Source organism: Piliocolobus tephrosceles, chromosome 7, assembly GCF_002776525.5.
Source record: "Piliocolobus tephrosceles isolate RC106 chromosome 7, ASM277652v3, whole genome shotgun sequence".
Lineage (NCBI taxonomy): Eukaryota > Metazoa > Chordata > Mammalia > Primates > Cercopithecidae > Piliocolobus > Piliocolobus tephrosceles.
This window is the reverse complement of record NC_045440.1, coordinates 139,067,965-139,095,224: the sequence shown is the minus strand read 5'-3', so window position 1 is coordinate 139,095,224 and position 27,260 is coordinate 139,067,965. Positions and strand designations below refer to the sequence as shown.

Below are 27,260 nucleotides of genomic sequence, written 5' to 3'. Positions count from 1 at the left end.
CTTATTCAAGCATTTTTATTTCTATCACAAACTTCAGCTGGACAGAGAGGCTTTCTTACCATAGCTGTAGCCATGGTACAATTCCATAGAGAGAGGAGTTATCACCAAACTACTCTATAGATTAATGATGAGAGGCAATGTGTTATTTGGAGAAAAACATAGATGTTGAAATTCTGCATTAAACCCCTAATCCAACATTAATTGTATGGCTTGGGCAGGTTACATTACCCTCATCTTAAAGGGGTGATTTTTAAGTGGGGAAAATAATAGTATAGTACTTATCTCAGAAGGCTGTTATGGTAATAAAGGAGTTAGCAAGAAAAAAAACATCTTTAGGATGAAGCCTTGCACCTAATAAGCACTCAGTAAATGATAAATGTAGTAATGATAATTATTATATAACTATCATTTTATTTACTCTATTATTGTATAGTATAGATGATGTATGCAAAACATCCAGCATGAAGTTTGGCACAAACTGAAGGCTCAACAGACCAGAGCATTGTCATGATTATTATGCTATGCAACCAACTGATATACATCAGTAATGACCCCCATAATTTCATAAACGTAGCAAATAAATGCAGAAAATAAATTATATTCACATTAGATTTTAAATAGTGAACACTTTTAAAATCTAAAAGGATGAGATTAAAATAAGGGAATCTCTTTAGAAATAAACATATTAACTGATAACTTCTGAAAACTAAAACTAGTAAAAAGGATCAACTGAAATCAATATTCAAGAATTCAGGCAGTGACGATAATACAGCAGATGGGATACTAGTATAATCTTGTTTTTTTTTTTGGTTTGTTTGTTTTTGTTTTTGGAGACAGAGTCTTGCTCTTTCACCCAGGTTAGAGTGCAGTGGCTCAATCTCGGCTCACTGCAACCTCCGCTTCCTGGGTTCAAGCAATTCTCCTGTCTCAGCCTCTGGAGTGGCTGGGATTACAGGCGTGTACCACCATGCCCGGCTAATTTTTATATTTTTAGTAAAGACAGGGTTTCACCATGTTGGCCAGGCTGGTCTCGAACTCCTGACCTCAGGTGATCCCCCTGCCTTGGCCTCCCAAAGTGCTGGGATTGCAGGCGTGAGCCAATGTGACCGGCCAGTATCCATTTAAGTTGCAAACCTGTCACTTAAATGATCATCTGTGGTCACCCTCAGATGAATGCTTTTGAATGAATGACTGATGGATCATGTGACAGAGGCTACAGCACAGTATGGGACAAAATGAGGAGGGGAGTACAAGTGGGCAAGAGGTAGACAAAGCTGATGGAAAAGAGTTGAAAGAGAAAATGACAGACTGGGGGCTTTATGTTGTTAACAGTTCAGGCCCAAAGAGCAGCCAGAAGCAAGCTAGGGTGCACTGTTTGCAGCCACAGGTTGACGGGGTCAACAAACAGATGCAGAGTTCAAGTCTGTGTGCAGCTGAATAAAAATGCAGATGCCCAGCCGTCTCTTATGTGAGACTCAGGACACTGTCTGGATAACAGCAAAAACCTAAGAATAAATTAAACCTAGGAACAAACTGACATTTGGGAGGATTCATACAACTTTGAGTACTCCAATAGTGAAATGCCACAGAGCCTTCCACAAGGCAAAAGCCTGTCTGGTGATCCTTTTCCCATGTTGTTTACACAGCTGAGGTAGTTCCTGGAAGGGAGATGACAATTCTCACGCTTCACTACTCCTCCTCCTTATCATCTCCTGGCCTACGATCAATCTCTGCTTAACCAAACATGCAGAGAACAAGAGAGCTATGTTAAACCCAGGGAAAAGGCTGCTCGCATACAGTAACTGTATTTCCTAGTGTGTGAGCTTCCTCCTAGTCCTCCCAAAACAATGAATTTCTCTAATAAACCCAGATAATATATTCAAATTCTCTGACTCTCAGATCCCAGCAAGCATCTGGGACATTTTACTAGAGTGACTTTACACCGAGGAGAGGAAACACTTAGCCAGTTGAAGAATTAACAGAACTGATTCTGACCTAACGCCACTCCCCTGAGGGCCACCAAGCAGACTGGGGCTTACGGGATTAGATGGTAAGGAGACTTCTGGTCCCAGTACACTGACAGTGGGTTCAGTGGATTCTAAATCCACAATGTATGCTACTCCCCTCCCTGGTTCCCGAGGGTCTTGATGAAATATATACAATCAGCCACTTGCAGAATCACCATATTGATTCCCAAAGACATAAAAATGAAAGAAATCAGTGAATGGGTGATAAATGATCTGGAAAAGAGGGCCAAGCATGTAAAAACAGGGTGTCCCATGCAAATGCAGAGCAGGCATTCAGCCAGATAGTCAAGAGGACTCATTGCAGCAGATGCTAGAGCACCTTATTCCCCAGCAGTCTCCATGCAACTCAAGGTGCTCATCAGCAAAATGGCCACGGTGGCTAGGAGGGAAGTTGCATTACTTCATAATACAGATCCCGTCAAAAAGGATGACTGGCTATTGACATGCTGTGTGTCCAATATGCCAACAACAGAGAACCTTGATATGACAATATAATCTGGAAGGCCCACCAAGCCCTGACACCAAGCTGATAATATTTAGGATCCCTTTTATTATATGGGTAGTCAGGCACTTGCTGCTAACTTGGGCATACAATCCAGATAAAGCTTTGCCTTTCTTGTTTCCTTTCTACCTGTAAAATTCTTGGTGGATGCCCTGATTACCACCACTGTATGTTACAAAACACTGCTTCTGACCAAGCAGTGGTTCCGACCAACCCCCTTAGCAACAAACTAAGTAAGTGGGACACTGGAATCCTGCTTGTGGGTTTCACTGCTCATATCGTGCATTACCAGATGGCCTTATTAGAGCATGAACTAAGATATCAGCAAGGGTAGAGAACTTTCCTGCAAAATACACATAATTTCTGATCAAACTGGCCAAATAATATGTTTTCATTTTCTCCTACTGCCAGAATAGATGAGTCCGGGAATTGAAGTCATAATTTAAGACAGCAATGTTTAGTGAGTAATTAAAAAAACCAGGCCATGCACTGGAATCATTTCAAACACCCACTGAAATTCATTCTGAGGCTCTACCCTAAACAAGTAGAGGTATGGGAATCTGTATTTTTAAACAGTATCCCATAAAAATCTGATACATGTCATGTTTTCCACTGCTGTTGAAAATATATGGGTGCTGGTGTCAGAAAACCATGGGTTTATTAACCATGTTAGTCGAAAACAAAAAATTTCTCAAGTTAACCCAGATAATACACTCAAGTTCTCTGAATCTCAGTTTCTTTACATGTAAAATGAGGAAAATATTATCTCCCACCATTTTTCCAAGGATAACATGAAGAAATGCATGTAAAATGTTTCACACAGTGCCTAACTCACAGTGGCAGTTCAATAAACAAATACTGGCCATTTTTATTATAAAAGCTATTTTTAGCCTTTTTGTGAGGATGTTGGATTGCGTTGAAATCATCTGTGTTTAAAATATCACTGTTCAACATTTCAAGGTATGTGATCGTTCAATGTGGATCTGGTTCTCAGTAAATCTTTTAATAATGAGAAAACAGCATGTGTCTTTAGAAAACAATGTAAGTGACACACATTATGATATGAGAAAATTCCTTTCAGAATTGGCATATTTAAGAAAATGATCAATAAAAATAATAGTATTTTTAGCTGGTTAAAAAACATGACTATTAATGTGAATACATCTAAGTAGAACAATTATGTGTTAGAACAATAAGCAATTACTAAAACACTTAAAATCACTTTTAATAACATTCTAAAAGGCATACAATATCAAATAAAAAGCAAAAATAATAAAAGTATATACATTATAAACTCAACTATATGTAATGTCTGCACAGAAAAAAAGACTCCAAAAACACTAATCTAAAATGCAAACAGTAATGATGAGACTATAGATAGCTTTTATTTCTTTTCACAACAATTTTAATGTTATCTTACTTCCTACAAGGTGACATATTACAACTGCAATCAAAACTTTAAGTATTATGCTTTTATTTAATGTGTGACTATAAATGTTACAGATGCAAGTTTAAGTTACTACATATTCTGAAGCTGACCAGAGTGACTCAATTTTCTAAACAGTATCACAAATGAATCCCCTTATGTAACTATATATGAATACAGTGGATAATATAAGAGTACATAATATCACATAACTCACAACTTAGCCATTTTCTATCATTAATATTACCTTGGCCTTGTCTCTCATGGAACCTTTCCCAAGGATGGACATTTTTGTCAAGGTTTCTTCTTGTAAACGCTTCAGAGAATTGCCACGTGGACCCAGAAGTTTCCCCACAAAGTTGAACTAGGAAAAATAAACAACCAAATTTGTAGCATTTATATCTGAAGGAAATTTCTTAATCTTGAACATTAAGAAACACTGTAGTGTTCTACACATCACTGATTAATGGCAAATATTTAAGTTCCTGCTATATGCATCAAAATATGATGTTTCCCACAAACCACATAAAATGGGGCTAAATGTAAAATAAAAAACCCTGATATATTTCTTTATATTTATTTCAGTGAAGGCTATATTCCACAACTGTGAATGAAGCCAATTTCCCAGAATTCCTTGGTTGCTATCCTAACTGTTTCAGCACACGTTGAATATCACCATGAGTGAACACTTACAGGATGAGAACGTAGGTGAGAAAAAATGACAGCAGGTGTCTCTAACATGCACTACACCGCTCACTGTGGAATACCTGGTTCTTCTACCTGGTCAGCCCTTAGATCTGGTTACTCAATCAGTGACAGGACTGGCCTAGATGAGTTCTTAAGCATTCGGTGGCTAATGGAAGCTTTACAACAAAATTTATTGCTTCTAAAATAACTAGCTATGGGAATGTGGGCCATTTATTTAACCTTGGGTGTCTGGGGTTCCTTATTCAACAAGCAGAATAGTAGTGAATTAATTAAGGGTATGCCTTCTGTAACCCGACTACCATGATTTAAAACCTAGCCTTTTCTGTTTGCCAGCTGAGTAACCCGGGGCAAGTTACCTAACCTGTCTATACCTCAGTTTCTTCATCTATAAAATAGGAATGACAACAAGACCTAACTTCATAGGGCTGTTCTGATGATTAAGTAAGTCAATATAAATACTGTTTAAAACAATGCTTGCCAGATAACAGACACTCAATACATACATCTTGAATAAAAAAAAAAAAAAAAAAATCAGGAATTTCACACAATTTTTAAAAGCCTTGCTATAATTAAGGTAAATCATGACTACTTCTTGCTTCCAAATAGAAAATCAGCAGGGAGGAAGCTGTTCGCCTTGGCAAGATGCTTGATTACAAACTCACATAGCAGCCACTTCTTCTGTGATCCATGCCACTGCTGCGCTGCTGTTTCTAAGAGAAAATTGTTCCTCAATTTACCTAACTATGGCAATTGAAGTAATTTTCCTGAAATAAGTACTTAGCACTTTAAAAAATCTAAATGGTATTTTTTCCTTCCCACTTTTAATTGTATTGGTCTTCAACTAAAACTCAAATATATATTTTTAATCTTTGCATGTAATTATTTTTGCTTGTTAAAATGTCATTTTCAGTAAAATATTTTTAAATATAAAAGTTATACTTGTAGAGTTTACAAAGTCCAACACTACTACAGGGTGGAAAAAGTGGAGTAAATAGGAGCAAGAATCAGGTGGGACTGGGTACTGACCATACAATCCCACCTGATTCTAGCTCCCCATTCACTTTTATTATCTTTCTGACAATTCTATTATTTGGACCTTGGACATCCTGAGATGGATTGCTCTCTCTAAATTTCTCTTTTATTATTTGTGTCTGTTTTACTTTCTGGAGAATTTAACTACATTTCCTATCTACCTACTGATTCCTTCATTTTTGCTATCAAATGTTTAACTATGAATAGGACTGTCTTATAGCTGTTTCTTCTTTATGGTGTTTTGTTTATATTTTGTGGAAACAATGACATTTCTCATCCTTTCTGAAGATGTCAACGACAGCAGCCAGTCCCCACCTTGGAGTTTAAAGTATCTGCTTCTTCCAAGAGTCTCCCCTTCCTCATTTTGTGAGCTGGTCTCTTTCTCTTTTATGGGATTTTCTCAGTAGAGGATGGTAATCCTCTACTATCTGTTCTTAAAAATTCAGGATTGCTGACTGGAAGTTCTGTCTTCATACATGGGACTTGGCAAGTGTAGTTTTCACTGTAAATATGGCAGCTGAGTTATTTTATCAAGAGCTACTGAAATATCAGTATCTATATTTCTTTTCACTTGGGTGAGGCACTTCCCTGAAGAGAAACTCCTCAACTTTTTAAGAGGTGGTGTTAAGCCCAGCTGCCAGAATACTGCTAATCCCATCACTAAGCAGACACACTTTTAAAGGAAACAATTCCCTCATTTTCAGTGTGACATCTCACCCTCATCCTCAGTTGTACCTGTCTGTGTCTCAGAGCCTCACAGTTCTCCAATTCAACCTCTTCAAGAAACCTCTGGTCTTTTGCTAGAGTGTGGAGGGGCAGATGCCTGGTTTTATAAGATGAGAACATCTTGTGATCTAACTACTTCTTATACCTTTCAACCAAGTCTACTCTTGTCAGTTCTACTCCATAAATCCACCTTTACCGTAATTGCTATCTACAATACCTGAGGGCGCTTGAGTTTTCCCACAGTAATGAACATGTTTCTGGCTGAATTCTTCTCTGCCTGCCAGCTCAGGGTTCTGCTTTCTCTGGTCTCCATTACCATTTATCTATTTATTTTGCAAGCACCAAAATTTTATAGACATCATTTGCCAATTGTCTCACTCGCCCATTCTTGTGATCTTCATAAATTTATGCCTTTTTATTTCATTTATGTTTATTTTAATAGGTTTCAAAAAGGGAGCAAAAATAAATTTTGATAGTCAAATAGTCATAATTATCTTGCATCTTAAGTGGTTAAATAGTTCCCAAGTGATAAAAATTAAGAGGCTTTAGAAACCATCCAATCCAAACATCTAATTTTGTATGGAAGAATCTGAAGTCCACAGAGAGATATGATTGATTAAAGGTCACTTGACATTCTAGGCAAAAAGAAAAAGCATTTTATATGACTTTTATATACCTTTAGGGGGTTATTTTTTCCACTTCTGTTAGTGTTTTATTCACAAAAAGTACATAAATGAATACAGTGACAACCAGAAACACTTTTATTTTCCCTTCTTTTTCCTCTTAACTCTGTTCAACCATTATCTCCGTAGTCAAGTTAGTTCAATCTCCCAAGTCAAATTAACCCTCCCGAGTCTCAGACTTTTCATCCACAAAACACAGATCATACTACCTACTGCGGGTGCAGGTTGCATGAATTAAGTAAGAAAGTATATGAAAATCACCCACAAGAGCAGCCAGCAGATTGTGTATACTCGATGCCAAATTAGTAAGTAATAAATAGATGAATTTAACTGTTGTGGATATATACAATTTTATCTGAACAAGACCCACCTTCTCTGGAACTGCCTCCCCTTCAGAACCTATGGCAAGTGGGACAAGGCTACCAAGGGAGCCACCACACTGAAAATGGCATGACCTGGCCCAGGCCACCCAGATCGGCCAAGGAATCGGTCTTTGACTGGAAGTCAAGAGATTCTGAAATTTAGAACTAATTATGTGGCTACTGAATGTCCTGAGGGCTGAGTTACAATAATGGTAAATGTGCTTGGTTGCTCTGTCAGGTTCTCAAACTGCCGATATTGCATCACCTCCCTGTGGGACATGTAGAAATATTTAGCATGTTTATTCCATTGTCACAATGACTAGGGTCACTATTGGGACTTATGGGCAAAGGCCTATAATGTCGGACATCAGAAAGAGATGGTCCCGCCCTTCACAGAAGTGTCCTGTTTAAAATGTCAATTGTGGCCCGGGTAAGAAATACTGCTAGAGGGAAAAGCCATAGACAATTTCCTAGGCTTAATGTCCTTATTACTGTCTTCTCCGTTTGCAAGTTCAATTCCTCCATGCATTCTATAGGATACCCTAAGGTAGGTTTTATTTGTTGTTGCTTCTTCTTCTTGTTTTTTTAAGAAAAATCCTTCAAGCTAGTCACAGTACTCGCAACAAGAAAAGGCCTCACCAACAGATGGACTGAGTATGTATTTTGGACTTTCTGGATGACACAAACAATAAACAATGAAAGCAGCACAGTTCTCGTATTTGCCATTAGTCCCATAACACCTCCTGATGTCCACTTGCTATGGGTTCTGAAGGGGTGTCATCACACAGTGCCCCCATCTTATCAGCAATGTGAACACAGTGGCTTCTTAGCATTTCTAGTCTTCAGTTGCATAATTTCCAGGTGTGGCTTATCAAAGTCATTACATTTCAGGGTTATTATGAAGATTAAAATATCAGATAAAGTGCTAAGCACTGTGACAATGTTGAATTTTACCTGAGCAGCCCTGTGCACCTAAAAACAGTGATGATTAAGAAATCTCCCCACCCTTTTGTGTTTCTGGAAAGTGCTTGTTGCAAAGGACCACTCTTACCCACATGACTTAGATAAGACTCACAGATGATCCTTTATTTACCTACAGCAAGAACAGACACAAACCCTTAAAATTTCCATTATTTTGCCCCTCAAAAATTAGCTGAACTGTTTGTTTCCACTGATCAATCAGAAAAAGACACATATCCTGAGTTAAACTTTGCTTCCACTTCTCTCTTCAGACCCCTGAACTCTGACCCATCTTCAGTCTGAACCAGCAGACAAGCTCTACCAGAAGGACCCTCTGGAAAACAAGCCAAGCTCGGGGTAGTGTTGTCTGATCACCGTCCCATCCTGCCACTGCCACCCATTCATCCCACTGCCCCACACCGTTCTGGCCTCAATCACTTCACCCATGAAAGGAAAGCCCTTTTCTGCCTGATTCCTGAGATGTAACCCACAGTTTTCATGGTCAGGTCCTTCTCCCTTTTTAATAACCCCTCTCCCTATTGCCAATAGTCCCTTTCTGTGCTCTTGCAATCACCTTTTCAAATAGTCTCTCCTTATCCATGTCCTGATTCGTTTTTTATTTTAAGACTATATCTGCAAGACAGTAAGAAATAAGAAAATACATTTTAACATTCATTTGTATAAATAATCTAATTTGTCCATTAATACATATTCATTATTAATATTAATATTCATTTATTAATGTTATTTGTTCACTTACATGGAAATTATCATTTTACTAATTTGCAAACTATCATTCCTAAGACTAATAATTTTTCTCCAGATGTCAATTATTGTATCTCTCACAGACCCACAAATGTTACATTTTTAAACACAAACCATCCTAACCCTAACCCTAACCCTAACCCATTATTTTCTCCATTAAAGATTAGCTGAACTGCTTGTTTCCACTAATCAGGAAAAGTCACATACCCTGAGTTGGTTTTCGAGTGATTATGAAGATGGTATAACAACATATAGTAAGTATATTTGAGTTTCACTGCATGATGTATAAGCTACATTAATTATATTATTCACTGGCAAAGATCAAATGCCTTTCTGAACTGGCTTTAATTGATCTAAACTATATTTGTGACATGACACTGTTCCTTGGGGAGCAATTACAGTTAAGCAAGCTGTCATTTCATAAACAATTAAATCTCAAGAACATGTCATGGTCCCCATTAAAAGGTTTCCCATAACTGAGTGCTCACCAAAAAGTTGATTAGTATAATAAAGGGCTATTTTACTGACCTCTAACACAACACTCAACACTGAACGTGGAAACTCCGCCACCAGAGCTTCAAACATGCTCTTCTTCCAGGGTCCCTTAGCCCAGCAAATGGAGCCACTGTCTTCACAGCAACTCAGGCCTGAAGCCTGCCACCTACTGCATGAAGGCACTGACTAGGCCTGTGTGTTCACCGTTTTATCTCTCCAACATGAATAGAGAGGGCGTTTAATACATCTTAATGATCTAATTAGTCATATGTTAACGATTTTACCTCCGAAACATCTCTTAAACTTGTCCATTTTCTTCAGTCCTACCACAACCACCCTAGTCTAGGCTCTCATCTCCTCTCCCTGGACCACTGTAGAGTCTTTTCTCTGTATCCACTTCCATTTCCTTCAATCAACAGAAAGGTCTTTTTTTTTTTTTTTTTTTTTTTTTGAGACAGAGTCTCGCTCTGTCACCGGGGCTGGAGTGCAGTGGCCGGATCTCAGCTCACTGCAAGCTCCGCCTCCCGAGTTTACGCCATTCTCCTGCCTCAGCCTCCCGAGTAGCTGGGACTACAGGCGCCCGCCACTTCGCCCGGCTAGTTTTTTGTATTTTTTAGTACAGACGGGGTTTCACCATGTTAGCCAGGATGGTCTCAATCTCCTGACCTCGTGATTCGCCCGTCTCGGCCTCCCAAAGTGCTGGGATTACAGGCTTGAGCCACCGCGCCCGGCTTCAGAAAGGTCTTTTTAAAACACAAGTTGCCCATATTACATCTCTGCTTAAAATACAACGATGTGACTGTCCTGCGAACCTGAGTGCCAATGTTTTGCTACTGCTGTGGAAAGCCCTCCCCGAGCAAGCTCTGGCTCACCTCTCTAGCCTCAACACATTTCTGCTTTTAATTTTAGCCATTCGGGATTTTTTTCAGCTTCTCAAAACTGCTGTGCTCCAAGAACTGCACATTCATTTCAGACGTACAGAGTTGGAAGGAACGTCATATCCACCCTTTAAACAATTAAAAAAAAAAAAAAAAAAACTGTACAGAAAGCAAATTAACACTGAAGTCCCTGGGCAAAAATTATTTCTCCCTGTAGGTATCTCTGTCCAGGCATCTACAGGGAGGAATAAAACTCAAGCATTTGCTCATCTGGGGTGGGCCAGCATGAGAGTATGAAGCCCTGGAAACCACCCAATTAGAAAAGTTGAAACCTTCTTAAAAGCTTTTTCTGAAAAAAAATCCCTTCTAGCCCCCAGGCACTCACAGAGAAAGTTAAAGAGAATAAAGAAACCACTTCCTCTGGGGAGCTAATGGGGGATAAGGGATTGGCGAAATCTGCCCAGACCCACCTATCCTATATCCTTCTCCTGAACAAAAGCCTAATCTTCAGGAGGAATCGGTGTTTAAGGCACCATCTTAGAAGCAGAGACCATGCCCTCACCACACAGAAAACCTGCCAGTGCCTTGACCTTGAACTTCCCAGCCTCCAGAACTGTGAGAACATAAATTTCTGTGCTGTATACATTCCCCAGTCTCAAGTATTTTACGGCAGCAGCACAAATGGACTGGGATACCTTCTGGTATTTAAAAAGAAAAGTCACATTCTGCAAAGTTAAGTGACCCATAGGATAAAAAAAGAAAATTTCTAATACAGCATTTTGCAATTGAGTTAAATTTCTTGACCTAACACACATACAAATATATAATAACTATTCTATCCCATAAAGACCATAATGTTATATTCAATTAAAGACATCAAAACTTTTTTCAGAACAAACTATATTCTACAGAAATTATGAGTCCCTATTTGCAAGTAACAGGTATAAACTACATGATTTTCACACAACGTTAACTGACTTGGCAATGAGAAAATTAGGGACAGAAGAGTTCCACTTTAAGGCTATCTTGGTTATCCACTACTACATAAGAAACTACTTCCAAATTGAATGATCTTGAAAAATAACTGTCTTATTTATTTGCTCACAGTTCATCAACTTTGGCACTGTTGGGGGCAGACGGGCTCATGAGTTAGTGGTGGCTCTCGGGGGGACCTCGATTTCTGCTGGTTTGCCTGACTCTTCACCTGAGTATCTTAAGCTTCCACTTACCATGGTAGCCTCAGCATGATAGATTTGTGTATGGTGTCTGATTTCCAAGATGAGAAAAGCAGAAGCTAGAAGTCTTTCTTAAAGCTCAGACTTGGAACTGGCATTGTGTCAGTTCTGCTGCATGCAATCAGGTAAGCGAGATGCAGAGTCAGACAAACTCTGGGAAGGGCACCACGCAGGGCCTGAAAGCTTGCATGTGTGGTCGTGGGGGCAGAGCACAATATGTACACTACACCACTGATAAAAATGACAAAGCATCACTGATCAAAAAGTCAAATTTTAATACCCTCAAACATTACGGTCTTTTCTAAGGCCTGGCGAGCTACCTGCCTGCCGCCGCCTTTTTCCTAAGTTGGGAAGCCAGGTGGTGCTTTCTCTGAGCGCAGAAACCCTATCCTACTCATCTTTGTACCCCAATGACTGTCTAGAATAGCACTAACTTATGACAGGCAAGCGATATTTCATGCATACAGAAGTGAATGACAAATGCCAACTGAAATTAATGCCCAAAAAGTATTAATCACTACCCAAGACGTTAATTAAAACAAAACCTAGAATATACTAACTACACAGGCAGAAATGAAAGGAAGCACATTTTTGGTATATGGGGTCTAACTGGCCAACAAGGACTTGTAATTGAGCTTAAAGTTCTAAGTGTTTAATTTAAAAATGTTAAAAAAGACACCCGAGAAGAATGGTAAAATAAAGGATATTAGTATTAGATAAACAATGTAAATTTATTTCTCTAGAGGTGGGTCTAAAGTAGAAAGTAAAAACGAGGATATAAAGAATTTTTTTAAAAAAAGTTTGTATACAGTACAAGATACAGACAGTTCTCGACTTACAATGGTTCAACTTAGGATTTTTTTGACTTTATGATGGTGTGAAAACAAAACATGTGCAGTAGGAAACTTTATTTCCAGTATCCATACAACCATTCTGGTTTCTCAATTTCAGTTCAGTATTTGATAAATTACATGAGATATCCAAGACTTTATTATAAAATAGGCTTTGTGTTAAATGATTTTGCCCAACTATAGGCTAACGCTGAGTGTTCCCAGCATATTTAAGGCAGGCTAGGCTAAGCTTTGATGTTCAGTAGCTTAAGTGTGTCAAATATATTTTTGACTTACAATTATTTTTAACCTACAAGGGGCTTGATGGGCAAAAACCCCACTGTGAGCTGAGGATCAGTATATATCTCAAATCAGTTTAACAGCTAAGAAACTGTGAGAAAGGAAGAAGGCCAGAAAGCAGGTCCATCAGTACATTCCATGGTGACAGCAAATGTAAACACTACCTATAGGTTATTACCTCAAATATTCCACAGTAAAGTTAAGTTAGGCAACGTAAGAATTATCCCCACCCACATTTACACTTTTGCTCCTTCAGTGGGTACTGTGTGTGTATACACACACGTATTTATCTAAAAATCATATGCTTGTCCTATCACTGGTTAATACTGCAATGCTTACCTAGGCCAAGAGATTCATCATTAACACTACTATACACAGAGAAATAGTTCCGATTGAGAAGACTGTTCTTGTCATATCCAACTGGATCATAGTTGTTTTTAATTTTTTTATAAGGCTGAGTTGTACTAGGCACAAAAGAAGTATCAGCTCTGTGGTTTTCTCACTAATTTAGATTGTATTTATCAACAATCTCTAATTAACAGTGTCTTTTGCAGTAATATTTGCCCACTGGAGGACATGTTTAATTAAAACTAGCTAATATAACCCATAAATCTGCAACCAGGCACATATGAATAGCCGTATGCCCCAGTACACTCGAAGTAAATGAATTACTAAATGGTGTTTTGTTTTCACATCATCATAACGTGAAAAAATCCTAAGTTGAACCAATGTAAGTCGAGAACTGTCTGTATCTTGTACTGTATCTAAACATTTTTTTAGAAAATTCTTTATATCCTCCTTTTTACATTCTACTTCAGACCCTCATCTAGCAAAACACATTTATATTGTTTATCTAATACTAATATCCTTGTGAGATCCATTGTGGAATACCCCCTTTCACTTCAGGATACTGTCTCAAAGTGCATATAACTGGACTTAGATGAGTCATGTAAGGGTACTGTATTAATCCATGCACTAAATATTAGTAAAGTTTAATTTCTTAAGAGCATAGGCTCTGGAGTCAGACTTCTAGGGTTCAAGTACCTGCTACTTAGTAACATTTAGCAAGTTACTCAACTTCTCTTCTGTGTTCTTCCATGTTTTTCATATGTTAACAGGAAATAATAATGTCCATCTCACATTATAAAGATTAAATAAGTTAATAGTAAAGTGCTTAGAATAATGTCTTGCACACAGAAAACCATTCTGTGTGTGTACACACACACAAACAGAAGTCTACACGTAAACAGAAGTTCTACTGTATTTTCCCAGCACCTAATTGTATTAGAAAGCATGCACCCCTCTTTGGAGAACACCACCCAAGGACTTGCTTTCTATACTTTACTGGGGAGAACAAAAACTGTCAGAGAACATCTTTAGTTTATAATCTACACTTACCTATTTCCTGCCCAAGGACAAAAATACAAAGGGAGAACAAACAAGGTTTATTTTCTCTTTATTCTCTTGAAATGAAAGAACAGATCAATACCTTTATTAGCTCAATGGGACATTTTAAGTTTAATAACTTGACCACTAACACAATGATTACTTAAATAAATTCCCACTCTTGGTATTCAGGATTCTGATCTCATTTGAATTATATCAGTGTAGTAAATGCCAAACTCTAAACAATAGTAAACCTAACAATGTACTTCGGACCATGGCATTCACATGAAATGGAGTAGCTTCCTCAGAAACAAAACACTTGTTTCTTAGCATAGTTGCTAACTGAGTCGAGCTTAGCATTGCAAAATTATTTTCAAGATTCTGATAACCATCCCTGAAAATAACAATCACTTTTTACATGGGCATTTTAACGTCCTAAGAGTAAGTCATTCCAAACTTGTGTTTAAGTGTTTGTTTATTTCAATATTGCAAGTATTTCAGGGTTCTCATCTAGATATATACAATTCCACACCCAAGTAAAGCACTGAAGGCATTCCAGAATATATTCCTTATGATTTAAACAAATGTTATGATCCATTATTTCCCATAATGAAGTCACTCTAGCCCGATAGTTATTCTACCCTTCTCCTTCATGTCTGTTAATGTCCTGAATTTATTCTTAAAGACTAAATTTAATTTCATCCGTAATTATTTCTCTAGAAATAACTCTCCATCATTCCTTTAAATTCCATGCTGTGCCTCTACTTTTGTAATATTAATTCAATTTTTATCCTATATTATTTAGTAAAATTTATCGTTTCCCTTATTAGGTTATGAATTACTGGAGAGTAAGTAGGATCCACATTTAATTAACCATTTTTCCTATATAATGGTTTCTCAACAAATACTTGTGGAGTTAAAGCTTTTTTTCCTCCAAATTGAATGGCACTATTCAATAAGGTTTTTATTGTTTTTTTGTTGTTGTTGCAGAGATTACAATATATTACAGTTATAAATACTATTATTTAAATATATTAATTTTCCAACTATAGATCACTAGGTATTATTAGTAGTGGTTGGGATTATTTGGTGTTGCTCCATTGACTGTAATTTTAACCTAATATCTATTTCTAAATGATAAACAGCCCAACTTATTTAGATGTTAGTAATGCTAAAGATCAATGAAGTGTACAAGCGACTTTCCACAATATAATATGAGCAAAATAAGCATAGACATACACCCACAGGCACACACAAGTAATATACAATCTGAAATAAGCTATCTTACATACTTGCTATCTGCATTTGCTCAAGGTTGGATATTCCAGGAGGAGGTGTGTGGAGGACAAGCTATGAAGCCCATAAACCTGAAATCGTTAATCCAGAAAATCCCAGACTGCAAAAGTCAGGCTACAAGTGGGGAGAATGAAATGGAAGATTTAAAATCAAAGGCAAGAAACTGATACAGCAAATAATCTCCTGCAATAGACAGGGTAAGGGGTGACAGTGTTCTAAATTAAGGAGTGAAATGAAATATAAAGATAGATAGATGGTAATTAATTTAGAAAGTAAATGAATGGTATCTGAAGGATGGAGGCAAGCAGGTCAATGAGGGAGAAGTGTGTAGGCAAAAATTCCGTTCTGGTATCTGTAACGGGCACTCAAATACATGTGCTGTCTGTAATCTACTCAAGTAAAGAACACAGGAAAAAGTCAAGGTTGGCCAAGAAAAGGAGGTATGAAGTTGAGATATGGACATGGCAAATCTCTAAGATGTCTGTGGGATATCCAAGTGGAAGTGTGTTCAGTGGCCATTTGGTCTAACGGTCGGAATAGAGACAGGTGACACACCCAGTGCCAGAAAGCACAGGTTGGGCTAGCTTATAAGCCTGACTTCTTTCTCTATAATCATGATTCTCAGTCTGCCTTTGTATTATGTGTCCATTTTTCATGTAATTACATATTGATTATTTCTTTTAATGGAAATTTATAGTTCAGTCTTCGGCATGAATTTTTGCCATTTTCCTCCAAAAGACTGCATCCTAGATAAGAGGGATTATGTTCTGTTCACGTTTCCTATCTCCAATACCAGTACAGTCATGCAATTTTCAGTTGGTCCAATTTGGTGATCCTTATGGAGCCCAGAGCCAAAATAATCAGTATAGTAATATCCAAGATACATAAGCCCAGCAGTACATTGCTGAAGCACTAACAATATTGTTACTTTTTGGCTCAGCAATAGACATAGAGATGTATCTTCTATGACTTACCTCAAAGTAAGCAGAGACGTAATTACAGAGTTAAATATAACAACATTCATCACACACTTTAATTTCTAAATTTACTGCTTTGTGACCAACGTACATGTAATAGACTGTTTCTAGTCTTTTAAATGTAATAAAAATTTTAGGGGCCTGTATGTAAGGATTATAATCAAATTTTTAATTATTCATTGGCTCAGGAAAATAACACCAATGATAATAATACGCCCCCAAACAATATCACTACATTATTTCAGGAACCCCTCAGTATATGCCTGGCTGTTTTTGGATTTCACTTATCAAATTTAAGTTCAAGTGTTGCTTTCTGCCTCAATAATCAAGCACTGTAAGGAGAGCAAACGTTAAGATTTAAATTCCCTCCACAATACATTTGAAATGCTGTCATATATGTAAATACCAACCTAAATAACTTCCCAATTCTCACAGACAGGGGCTGTGTAGCAAGACCCAAGTCCAGAGCCTCTGAGAACAGGACAAACGTAGCTTCTGAAGATTTACTCTTCCTGCTGCCGCTTACCGGTTCTTTTCCTTCCAGTTCCCACTACAAGATGTGGGTTGACAAAATGAGTAAGTAGAAGGGAACCGTCCATCATAAAACAATGGCCATTATGGGCCAATCAGTTTCTCTAAATTTATATAATCCATAGTGGCCTTTCTACTTTATCATAGGCCCAAGATTTAATGAATACCACAGGCGACTCACAGTAAATAAATGTATCCTTAAGTGATTATTTTTAATATCAGGCTGCCTTGACGTCAACAAGATTCAAAATCCCAACTAGTCAGCTGCTATGGTTTGAATGTTTCCCCTCCAATTCATGTTGAAAATGGCCACTGTGGGGGTAATTAAGAGGTGGGGCCTTTTGGGAAGCACTTAAGTCATGAGGACTCTGCCCCCATGAATGGATTCAAGTCTTTTAAAAGCGCTAAGGTAATTAGCTGAGGCTCTTTTTGCTCTTCCGCCTTCTACTATGCTAGGAGGCAGCAAGAGGGCCCCCACCACACACCAAATGCAAGTGGCTTGATCTTAGATTTCCCAGCCTCCAGAAATGTAAGAAATAAATTTCTGTTCTTTATAAATGACCCAGTCTCAGTATTTTGCTATAGCAGCGCAACGGTCTAAGACAACCAGATTAGTTTTGGCACTGTGGATACAAAAAACTAGCATACATGTACATTATCACTTTATTTCTAGAGGTAAATTACCAAGTGAACATCAAAAATCATTTTCACATAAATTATCTGAAAAAATATTATGTCTCTGAAAATCAATCAGGAGCAACAAAAATGGCAATATTTAACATATGTCTATGACTGTAAAATATTTACTATCCTAGGAAATCTGTAAATCCATGATGATTTCCATGGAATAGGCTTCTACCAAGTAGTAATTTAAGGGGTTTTAAATTGTCTATGACATACTATACTACAAGGAAAAAATGCAAGCCCGCTTCAAACAAGGCAGTTTCCCTGAACTTCAGGAACAGACATGTTTTATCTCTCAAAGATCCTTAACTTAACCATTTATACGAGGAGAACAAATACATCACATTCCCAACATTCAGATTATAGAAAAACTTTTAACGTTAGAAACTTTTGCCAGTTAAGACAAAGTTACTGCACATAGTATGTACACAGATTTGAATGCTTAGAGGCTAAAAAAACAATGATCAAGTTAATAAATTTAATAAACCTAATTTAAACTGACAGGCATGACATAGCACCCTAAACCTTGAAAATCACAATCCCAGTACAAAAATGCCTCCTGAGTAAACACCTCAGGCACATTTTTCCCCAAAAAATTGAAATCTTTTTTATATTAACAAAGGTTACACTAAGTTATTAAAACATTCACGTACAGAAACATGTAGAGTAGAAAAATATCACAAAAACCTATCCTCCAGAAAATAACTGCTATTAAGATTCTGGTTTGCTTTTTCAAATAATTCTCCAACTTGGATACTGTATTTTCTGTATCTTGACTTTTCTTTTTTCACTTAATAATACAGCATAGACACTTAGAACACAGCATTATGCAGAGATATAATGTATTTAATGTCATATTCCAACTCCCTTTTAAAAATGGTCCATAAGCATTCTTTCACCCCAGCATGACTATGCATGTGGCATTCGCTCTCCTGAAATAGTCTGCCTGATATCATTAAGCACCTGGAGAAACCTCATCGTCTACAACAGTTCAAATGTCATTCTCTACTTTAACTTTGCAGGACCTTTCGCCAATGCCGCCCACATTCTGCTCCCTTACCACTTCATTTATGTCTTCTATAAAAATCTGTCTAGTCAAATAAAATGGCTTGTAATTTCCCAAATGCCTTCTGTGCTTCAATATAGTGCTCCTCGGTCGCCACCCTTCAATTTCACTATCTCACTTCTGACCCCAGCCAGCCAGCCTCTTTAGAGAGAACCTCCTTAGAGCAGCCTTCTCTGAGCCTATCACCAGGATCCTCCTCTCTGTCCTTTCAGGGCCCCCTGTTTTATTAATATTAACTTATTCATCTGCATTAACCAAAAAACTGGCAGTTTTTTGAGCCCAAAGACCATGACTTAATCACTTCGATTTTCCCAGAACAATGTCTGGCTCAGAGAAGACCCTCAATAAATGCTGGGTATAGACAGAGCCGGATCCACTGTCAGATGAACCAGAGGAAAGAAAATAAATGTAAACCCTCAACCGTAATGTATCTGTAGGTCCTCAAAGACAGGGTACCTTGTTCCAATGTTGATTTGGCATTTATATTGACCATGTTCCAAGCTGGCACTGATCAGCACCAGAGGTTAAGGTTTATCTGCAAAAAACCCATGGAGAACAATTTCCATAGCTTCTTAAACTTCCAAAAAATTCATAAAACAGCATTTCGAATTTCACCCTTTACATGCTCAGATACATAACTCAAGAGAGTGCATATACATTAAGGTCTGAACACTAAATGATTCATTTGTCCAATGCTGTGCCATTGAAAGAGTGTTGAAAATGGTTCATTAAGGGAATAGATATTATTCAATTAATAGAAATCACTTTATCAGATGGAGTTTCACAAACAGTAGGTCTCTGTTGCCCCAGAAGCTGGAAGTGTACCATCAGCATTAATTCCACACTACACTGTTCTCTACTCACAGCTATTACAGAGGGCTATGTCCTGTTCGTTTCCTCCAGTTCACTCTATTAACTGACACAAGCATGAAAACTTCTTAGGATTGATTGTAGTGCTATATTAGCTTGAAACAGGGCTGGCTTTAAACTTATATGCTCCATTATGCTAAGTAGAAATGTTGTTTTTCAGTATCCTGAAAGCAGTAGACTTCTAAATGGTCTACTTCAGACATTGTTAAGTACTTGAAATAGACTCTAATCTCAAACACAGAAATTATAATTTTTCTTTCATCACCTCAAAGCCGACAATGAAAAACAATATTTGAGATTTTATTTCATATACTTTATTGATGTTATGAGTCAATAATGGTGTGAACATGTTCTGAGAAACGCATTGTCAGATGATTTCCTCACTGTACAAACATCAAAGAGTACACCTACACAAACCTAGATGGCATATCTTACTGTATACCTAGGCCATACGGTATAGCATATTGTTCCTAGGCTACAAACCTGTTCCTCATGCTACTGTACTAAGTACTATAAGCAATTGTCACACAATGGTAAATATTTGTATTTCTAATCATCGAAAAGATACAGCAAAAATACAGTACTATAATTTGATGGGACCACCATCATATATGCAGTCCATCATTGACTGAAATCACTATGCAGCACATGACTGCACTTTATTTTATTTCATTTACAAACTTGGCGACAACAAAGTATTAGTTTCAGGTTAATCATCATCAACTAGACTATGAACGACTTAAAGACAGGGTCTATAGTCTGGTCATCTTTGTATCTATTGCATATTAAGTATACAGGCCATATAGAGCATAAAGAATCAATATACAAAGATTTCCACCAGTCATGTTTGAGTAATGAGCCTGTCTATGAAATGTTCATAATGTAATTTTCTGTTTACAAGACACATATATTCCCCCGAGATCTGCAGGTATGGCTGAGTACATTCCTAACAGGCTGCCCACCTATAAATACCAACTGTAAACTCCTAAACTCACAGCAAAATATAAAAGTTAACTATCTGAAGCGCTGAAGACTGATTGAAAACAGGCAGATTCTGAAAGTTAGTTATGACTTCAGCAAAGGAAATACCCTGGGGTGAATTTGCTCATTTTAGAGCTTTTGGCCTTAGTGGCAGAGATTGAGAAAACTATAGTGCTGAAAAGTGAGGGAAGAATACTAGAAAAGACAGTCAGAGTTGCAGATCACCAAATATTATGTATAAAATCTTCCAAAATCTCTGGCTGGCCCCTGAATCATATAACAGAAATTAAACACATAAAGCCAAACTAAGGAAAGAAATGAACTGAGACTTGAACTCCTACCCAATAGACACACAGTTTATACTCTAAATCCAACCAAGTTAATTAGCTATTAAAACAAAAATATCAACATTCTTCCAAAGAAAGAAACAGAATTCAAGGTTTCTACAATGTACATTCACAATAGCCAGCATACAATCCAAAATTACTCAAGATGCAAAGGACTGAAGCAATATGACTCTTCATCAAGATAAAAGACTCTCAGTGCAAAATAAATCTAAGATGGCCAAGATTTAGAAGACTCAGAAATTAGTAGACAGAGATGTTCAAGGACCTATTTAACCATACTCAGTGACAGAGGAAAATAATACTTGCAATGAATTAAAAAATAGAAAATCCCAACAGAGAAAAAAATATTTTTACACACATACATGTGTATATGATTCCAACATGAATTCTGAAACAGATGATTACGATTCCTGATATAAAAAAATTACTTGGTGGGTTAACAGCAAAAAAAAGACAGAAATGAATCATAAGTTTAAGATACAGCAGTACAAGTTATAAAATCTGAAGGACAGGGAAAAAAAAAACAGAGCCACTGAAACCTTTGTGAGAGTGACAAAAGGCTGAACGTATGTGTAACGGAAATCTCAAAAGAATGAGAGGAGAAAGGATCAGAAAAATGATTGAAGTAGTAACTGAAATATTATGATAAAATGTACAAGTCCTTTTAAAAACAAATTTTTCACAAAAGATATCATAGGAAATCTGCCTAGTGTCATATCAAAGATATTGAATTCATCATCAAACTCCAGGCCCAGATAGCTTCACTGGTGAATTCTACCAAATATTTACGAATAAGTTACACCAATCCGATATATGTTCTCTGAGAAAATGGAAGGAAACACTTATCCAGTCATTTATGAAACCAGCATAACACTAACACTAAAATCTGACAAAAATATTACTCTAAAAAATGTACAAGTCAGGCTGGGAGTGCTGGCTCCTGCCTGTAATCCCAGGACTTTGGGAGGTAGAGACAGGCAAATCACATGAGGCCAGCCTCTTCAACATGGAGAAACCTCATCTCTACCAAAAATACAAATGTTAGCCAGGCGTGGTGGTGCATGCCTGTAACCCCAGCTACTAGGGAGACTGGGGCATAAGAATCACTTGAACCGAGGAGGTAGAGGTTGCAGTAAGTCAAGATTGCGTGACCGCACTACTCTGGGCAACAGAGCGAGAGACTGTCTCAAAAAAAAAAAAAACAAAAAAAAAACAAAAGGGTATAGGTCAGTATCACTCATTAACATAAGATGCAACTGAATCCAGCACTATATAAAACAGATAATATGTCACTATTAAGTAGGGTTTAACCCAAGAATACAAAGAAGGTTTTAGTTTTAAAAATCAATCATTAAAATCTACCATATAAACAGTATAGAGAAACACCTTGTGTTTATTTCAATAGACGTAGAAAAAGCATTGAAAAAAATTTACCACCCACTGAGGATCAGAACTCTGAGTAAAACTGAAGTAGAAGGGAACTTCCTCTACCCAACAAATGAAATCTACCAAAAGAACCCTGTAACTAATATTGCTCTTAATGCTAAAAAAACTGCGTGTTTTCCTCCTTGATTAGAAACAGGAATAATTTCTACTCTTCTCATTTGCCTTCAGCATTATACTGGAGATATTAGCCAAAATAATGCAAGTAAAATAATAAGATGCATAGAAACTGGAAAGAGAGAAGTAAACTGTTTAAGTAAATGATATAATGATGTGCATGACAAATCCTAAGAAATCTACAAAACAACTTACTAGAATAAGTGAATTTAAATTTAGCAAGGTAGCAGAAGTCATGGTTAGTATACAACATTTTATATTAGAAAAAAACTGGAAAACAGAAATTTAAAAATATTCAATTTACGGCAATGTCAAAAAAACACAAAATATTTAGGAATAAGTTTAACAAAACACATACAAAACTCCTACCTTAAAAAGTACGAAACGCTGTTGATAGAAATTAAATGGAAGACTCAATATCGTTAAGACGTCAAATCTCCCACAAATTGCTCAACAGATGCAATGCAACTGCAATTCTAATCCCAGCAGATGGCTTTGTAGTGATTAATAAAGAAATTCTTATATTTATATGTAATTTTAAAGGATCTAAAATATCTAAGTAATCCTGAAAAAGAAGGACAAAGGCGGAGGAACTATATTACCTAAACTCATGTCTCACTATGTAAAAATCTACAGTAATCAAGACAGTGTGGTACTGGCATAAGAATCCATAAACAGATTAAAAGAAGTGAACTGAAAGCTTAGAAATATACCCCCATTTATATGCTCACCTGATTTTCTCATCAAAGGCACCACAAGAATCAGTGGAGAGAAACATCTTTCAACAAATAGTGCAAGAAAAACTAGATAACCATACGGGAAAAAAGATGAACTTGAGCCTCTCTCTCACACTATATACAAAAATGCATTTGAGATACATCATAGACCTAAAAGTAAAAGCTACAATAACACTTTTAGAGAAAATACAGAAGAGTATCTTTATAACTTATAAAGAACTCGAACATTTCCTTGAAGTTGGCAAAGATTTCAAGATTCAAATACATGAATAGCCAGTAAGGATATGAAAAATTGCACAAAATCATCAATCATAAGGGAAATGCAAATTCATACCACAGGAAGATACCGATATACCATCAAAATAGCTAAAATAAAAAAGGCTGACAGCACCAAATACTGATGGGGGTATGAGGCGGCCACAACCACAACCTGCATACATTGTTTGTAGAAATGTTACAAAGTATAAGTGTTTTGGAAAAAAGTATGACAATTTCTTGTAATACTAAATACACAACAATTTTCAATACTGGGTATTTAATAAAGAGTTACAAACATATCTGGTTATGAAACAACTTGTACAAATAGCAAAGACATGGAATCAACCCAAATCCCTATCAATGACAGGCTGGATAAAGAAAATGTGGTACATATACACTATGGAATACTATGCAGCCCTAAAGAGGAACGAGATCATGTCCTTTGCAGGGACATGGATAGAGCTGGAAGCCATTATCCTCAGCAAACTAACACAGGAACAGAAAAGCAAACACCACATATTCTCACTTATAAGTGGGAGCTGAACAATGAGAACACATGGACACAGGGAGGAGAACAACATACACTGGGGCCTGTCGTGGGGGTAGGGGGAGGGAGAGCATCAGGAATAACAGCTAATGCATGTGGGGCTTAACACCCAGGGGATGGGGCAAACCACCATGGCACACATTTCCCTATGTAACAAACCTGCATGTCCTGCCCGTGTATCCCGGAACTTAAAAAAAATACAACATTAAAAGAAAAGAAAAAAAAAAAAAAAAAAGAAACCACGTGTATAAAAGTGTTCACAGCAATTTAGTTTATAATAACCGAAAAATTAAAAGTGCCTAGACATACGGATAAACAACAATGATACATTCAGGTAACAGATTATTATTCATCAATAAAAAGAAATGAACTCCTAATATACACAACAGTATGCAAGAATCATGTACATGAACATTCAGAAGAAAGACAAAGGAAAAATAGGATTTAAATAAAATATAAACAATGATATTGTGGGACCTTTATGTACCAAGCATTTAACACAGATTATCTCATTTAATTTTAAATCATCCAACCTCATATTACAAATGCGGAAACTGAAGTGGAAAAAAGCTGACCAGGTTTGCCAAAGTCACACCGCTAGTTTGACTCAAAAGGATAGATTTTCAGGAATCTGTAACTCATACTAAAGTTAAACAGAAAAGATAGAATGACTAGATTTACTAAGTGTTTAATTAACTTTAAAAGTGTGTGTAGGGGGATGCTAAGAGGAAACATCTCTAAAAACACCAAATGGGATACAAATTAAACACGTGCTCCCCTTTGATTCAGGTTAAAATATCAGCAGTGTAGACCTCACTGTCTTACCTTAGGGAACTGTTTTACAGGAATTAACACCTTCTGTCCCAGCTTCATGTTCTTATTAATCACCACATCGATGTACTTTTCTTCATCCTTGCCTTCTCCTTTTTGAAACTTTTCTATTTCTGTGGAGGCAAAAAGATAACCATGAAGTGTATGACTCAGAAATGCAGGGGTTGGGTGTTCTGGTTAGCTCTCTTGTGGCATGAAATCAACTACTACTGACGTATGGACTATTAAATTGAGGCAACTGTTTCCAAGTACATTTCCTGTTTTATCAATGATTCTTCATAAATGGAATAGATGCATGTATCATGGCTCTACAAAGTCAAATCTCAACTGCTCATACCAACAGAGGAGAACAATAGACCAGATAACAAACACAAAAATAAGTTACTTCGGGTCTTCTGGATTCCTAGATAAGGCTGATCAAATAAAGAAGAAAAGCCATAAGTATTCACAGTTCAGTGATGCAAAGCGCTGAAACATCCCTATTTATCAATCTTGCCTGGCTTTTCAAGGCTTCTACAACTAAGAACTGATTCTATGATGGCATTAAACACCCTATACAACCTTCCAGTAGCCCATCTCCCCAGTCAAATCTTCCCTCCTTGCATATGACACATATCAACTATATGCTAAAGTCTTTACTAATGCTCTTTGCTCTACTTGTTATGATGATTTCATCTTCATCTCCTTTTGAGACTCAACCACATTAAATCTCATTTTCTGTGCAAGTGTTTCTTTCCTCAATGGGGCGGCAAGAACAGAAGAATCAATCACTCTCACCTTGATACTCACAAAGCCCTTTACGTGCAACTCTACTACTACCCTTAGACGGAAAAAAAAAATGTGCTACCTCTCCCACTAGAACATACATTTCTCTCAGGTAAAATCTATTTATTCACTCATAAACATCTTCAACTAAGCAAGTTCCAGATCCTAGAAAATTTTAGCATAGAGTTTAATTCACCCTACGGCGCATAGTATTTGGCTGTACAAGAGATACAAAATTAGGCGTTTGCATGACTGCTGAATGAATGAGTACGTCAACTGTTACCTCCAGGGACCAACCAATAGACACCCAGGTTCAGAGAAGGATAAATAGCAGTCTGGAGAAGGTATCAAAGACAGCACCAGTTGTACAAAGGAATACACATATTTATCCATTTTGCTTAAGCTAGGAACACTTAAGAATGTTCATATGACACATATCGACTATATGCTAAAGTCTTTGCTCTACTTGTCATGATGATTTCATCTTCACATTTAAGATGGCACATATTAATATGCCATCCCTGGACAAGATAACTCACATTCATTACATCATTCAATCCTCAACACAGATGACAAAGAGGAGTTTCAAAGAGGTAGGTGACTTCACAATAAATGGCAAAGGTAAGATTCACCCTCAGGTTTGTTCGACTCAAAAGACAAGGTGCCTGTACAGTCTCTCCCACCACTTTGTATGTCATATCAGAAAAGAAAGTAAGAAAGATGTTTACAGTATCTTGGGATAAATGAAAGATTTATTTAAAGCTGGAAGCCTCGGGCCTGAAGCAGCCAATGCGTTTCATAATTCCACTGAGGAGCTTTTACTCCATCATGTGATGCAGCCTCCCATTTCTAACTAAATTATTGTCTATTAAACAAAGGTTTTGCATGAGCAACAAAGAATTATTACAATTTAAAGGACACTAAATGGGACATAAAAATTCTAAGATTCTCATTCAGATCTGCTAGTAACTGTCTTTGCAATTAGAAAAAGGTACATCAGTTAGGATGCGGGTTCTTCAAGTTTAAAATGAGAAAAGGGAATTAGAATATCCAACGATTTGGTTCTAAAACCTTAGGACCTTGTGTGACTTACAAATGCTGACAAAGCCTCTCACTCCTTGATGAAACTTTGGTCACTAATAGTAAGCAAGGTGCTTTCCTGAGTTCTGTGAGTCATTATAGCAAATTATCAAACCTGAGGGAGGCTCCTGGAACCTCCACATTTATAGTTAGGCAGAAATCTGGGTAGCCTGGGCATTACACTGTGGCTGGCATCTGAAGTGGGGGCAGTCTTACGGGATTAAGTCCTTGATCTGTGGGGAGGGGAGGAGGCCTGATGCTAATCCCTGCAGTTAGCTTCAGAATTGAATTACTGGATACACAGCTGGCATCAGAGAATTGGTTAGTGTATGAAGACACTATACAATAGGGATTACCAGTGATGTGGTGGGAGAGACAGAAGGAAGCAGGGTAGAAACTGAAGATGAAAAAAGGA

The 27,260-nt window shown here is 37.2% G+C and overlaps 1 protein-coding gene across 2 annotated transcripts in view; it reads right to left on the bottom strand.

Annotated features, from left to right (window-relative positions):
* The window catches only part of KHDRBS3 (KH RNA binding domain containing, signal transduction associated 3), a 191,972-nt gene that overhangs the window by 99,130 nt on the left and 65,582 nt on the right, over positions 1 to 27,260 (bottom strand). For both annotated transcript variants that reach the window (XM_023223514.2, XM_023223524.2), the window contains exons 2-3: positions 24,995 to 25,113; positions 4,203 to 4,319 (exon numbers count right to left, since the gene is read on the bottom strand). In XM_023223514.2, the coding sequence (XP_023079282.1) occupies positions 4,203 to 4,319; positions 24,995 to 25,113 (236 nt within the window). The remainder of the gene's footprint in view (positions 1 to 4,202; positions 4,320 to 24,994; positions 25,114 to 27,260) is intronic.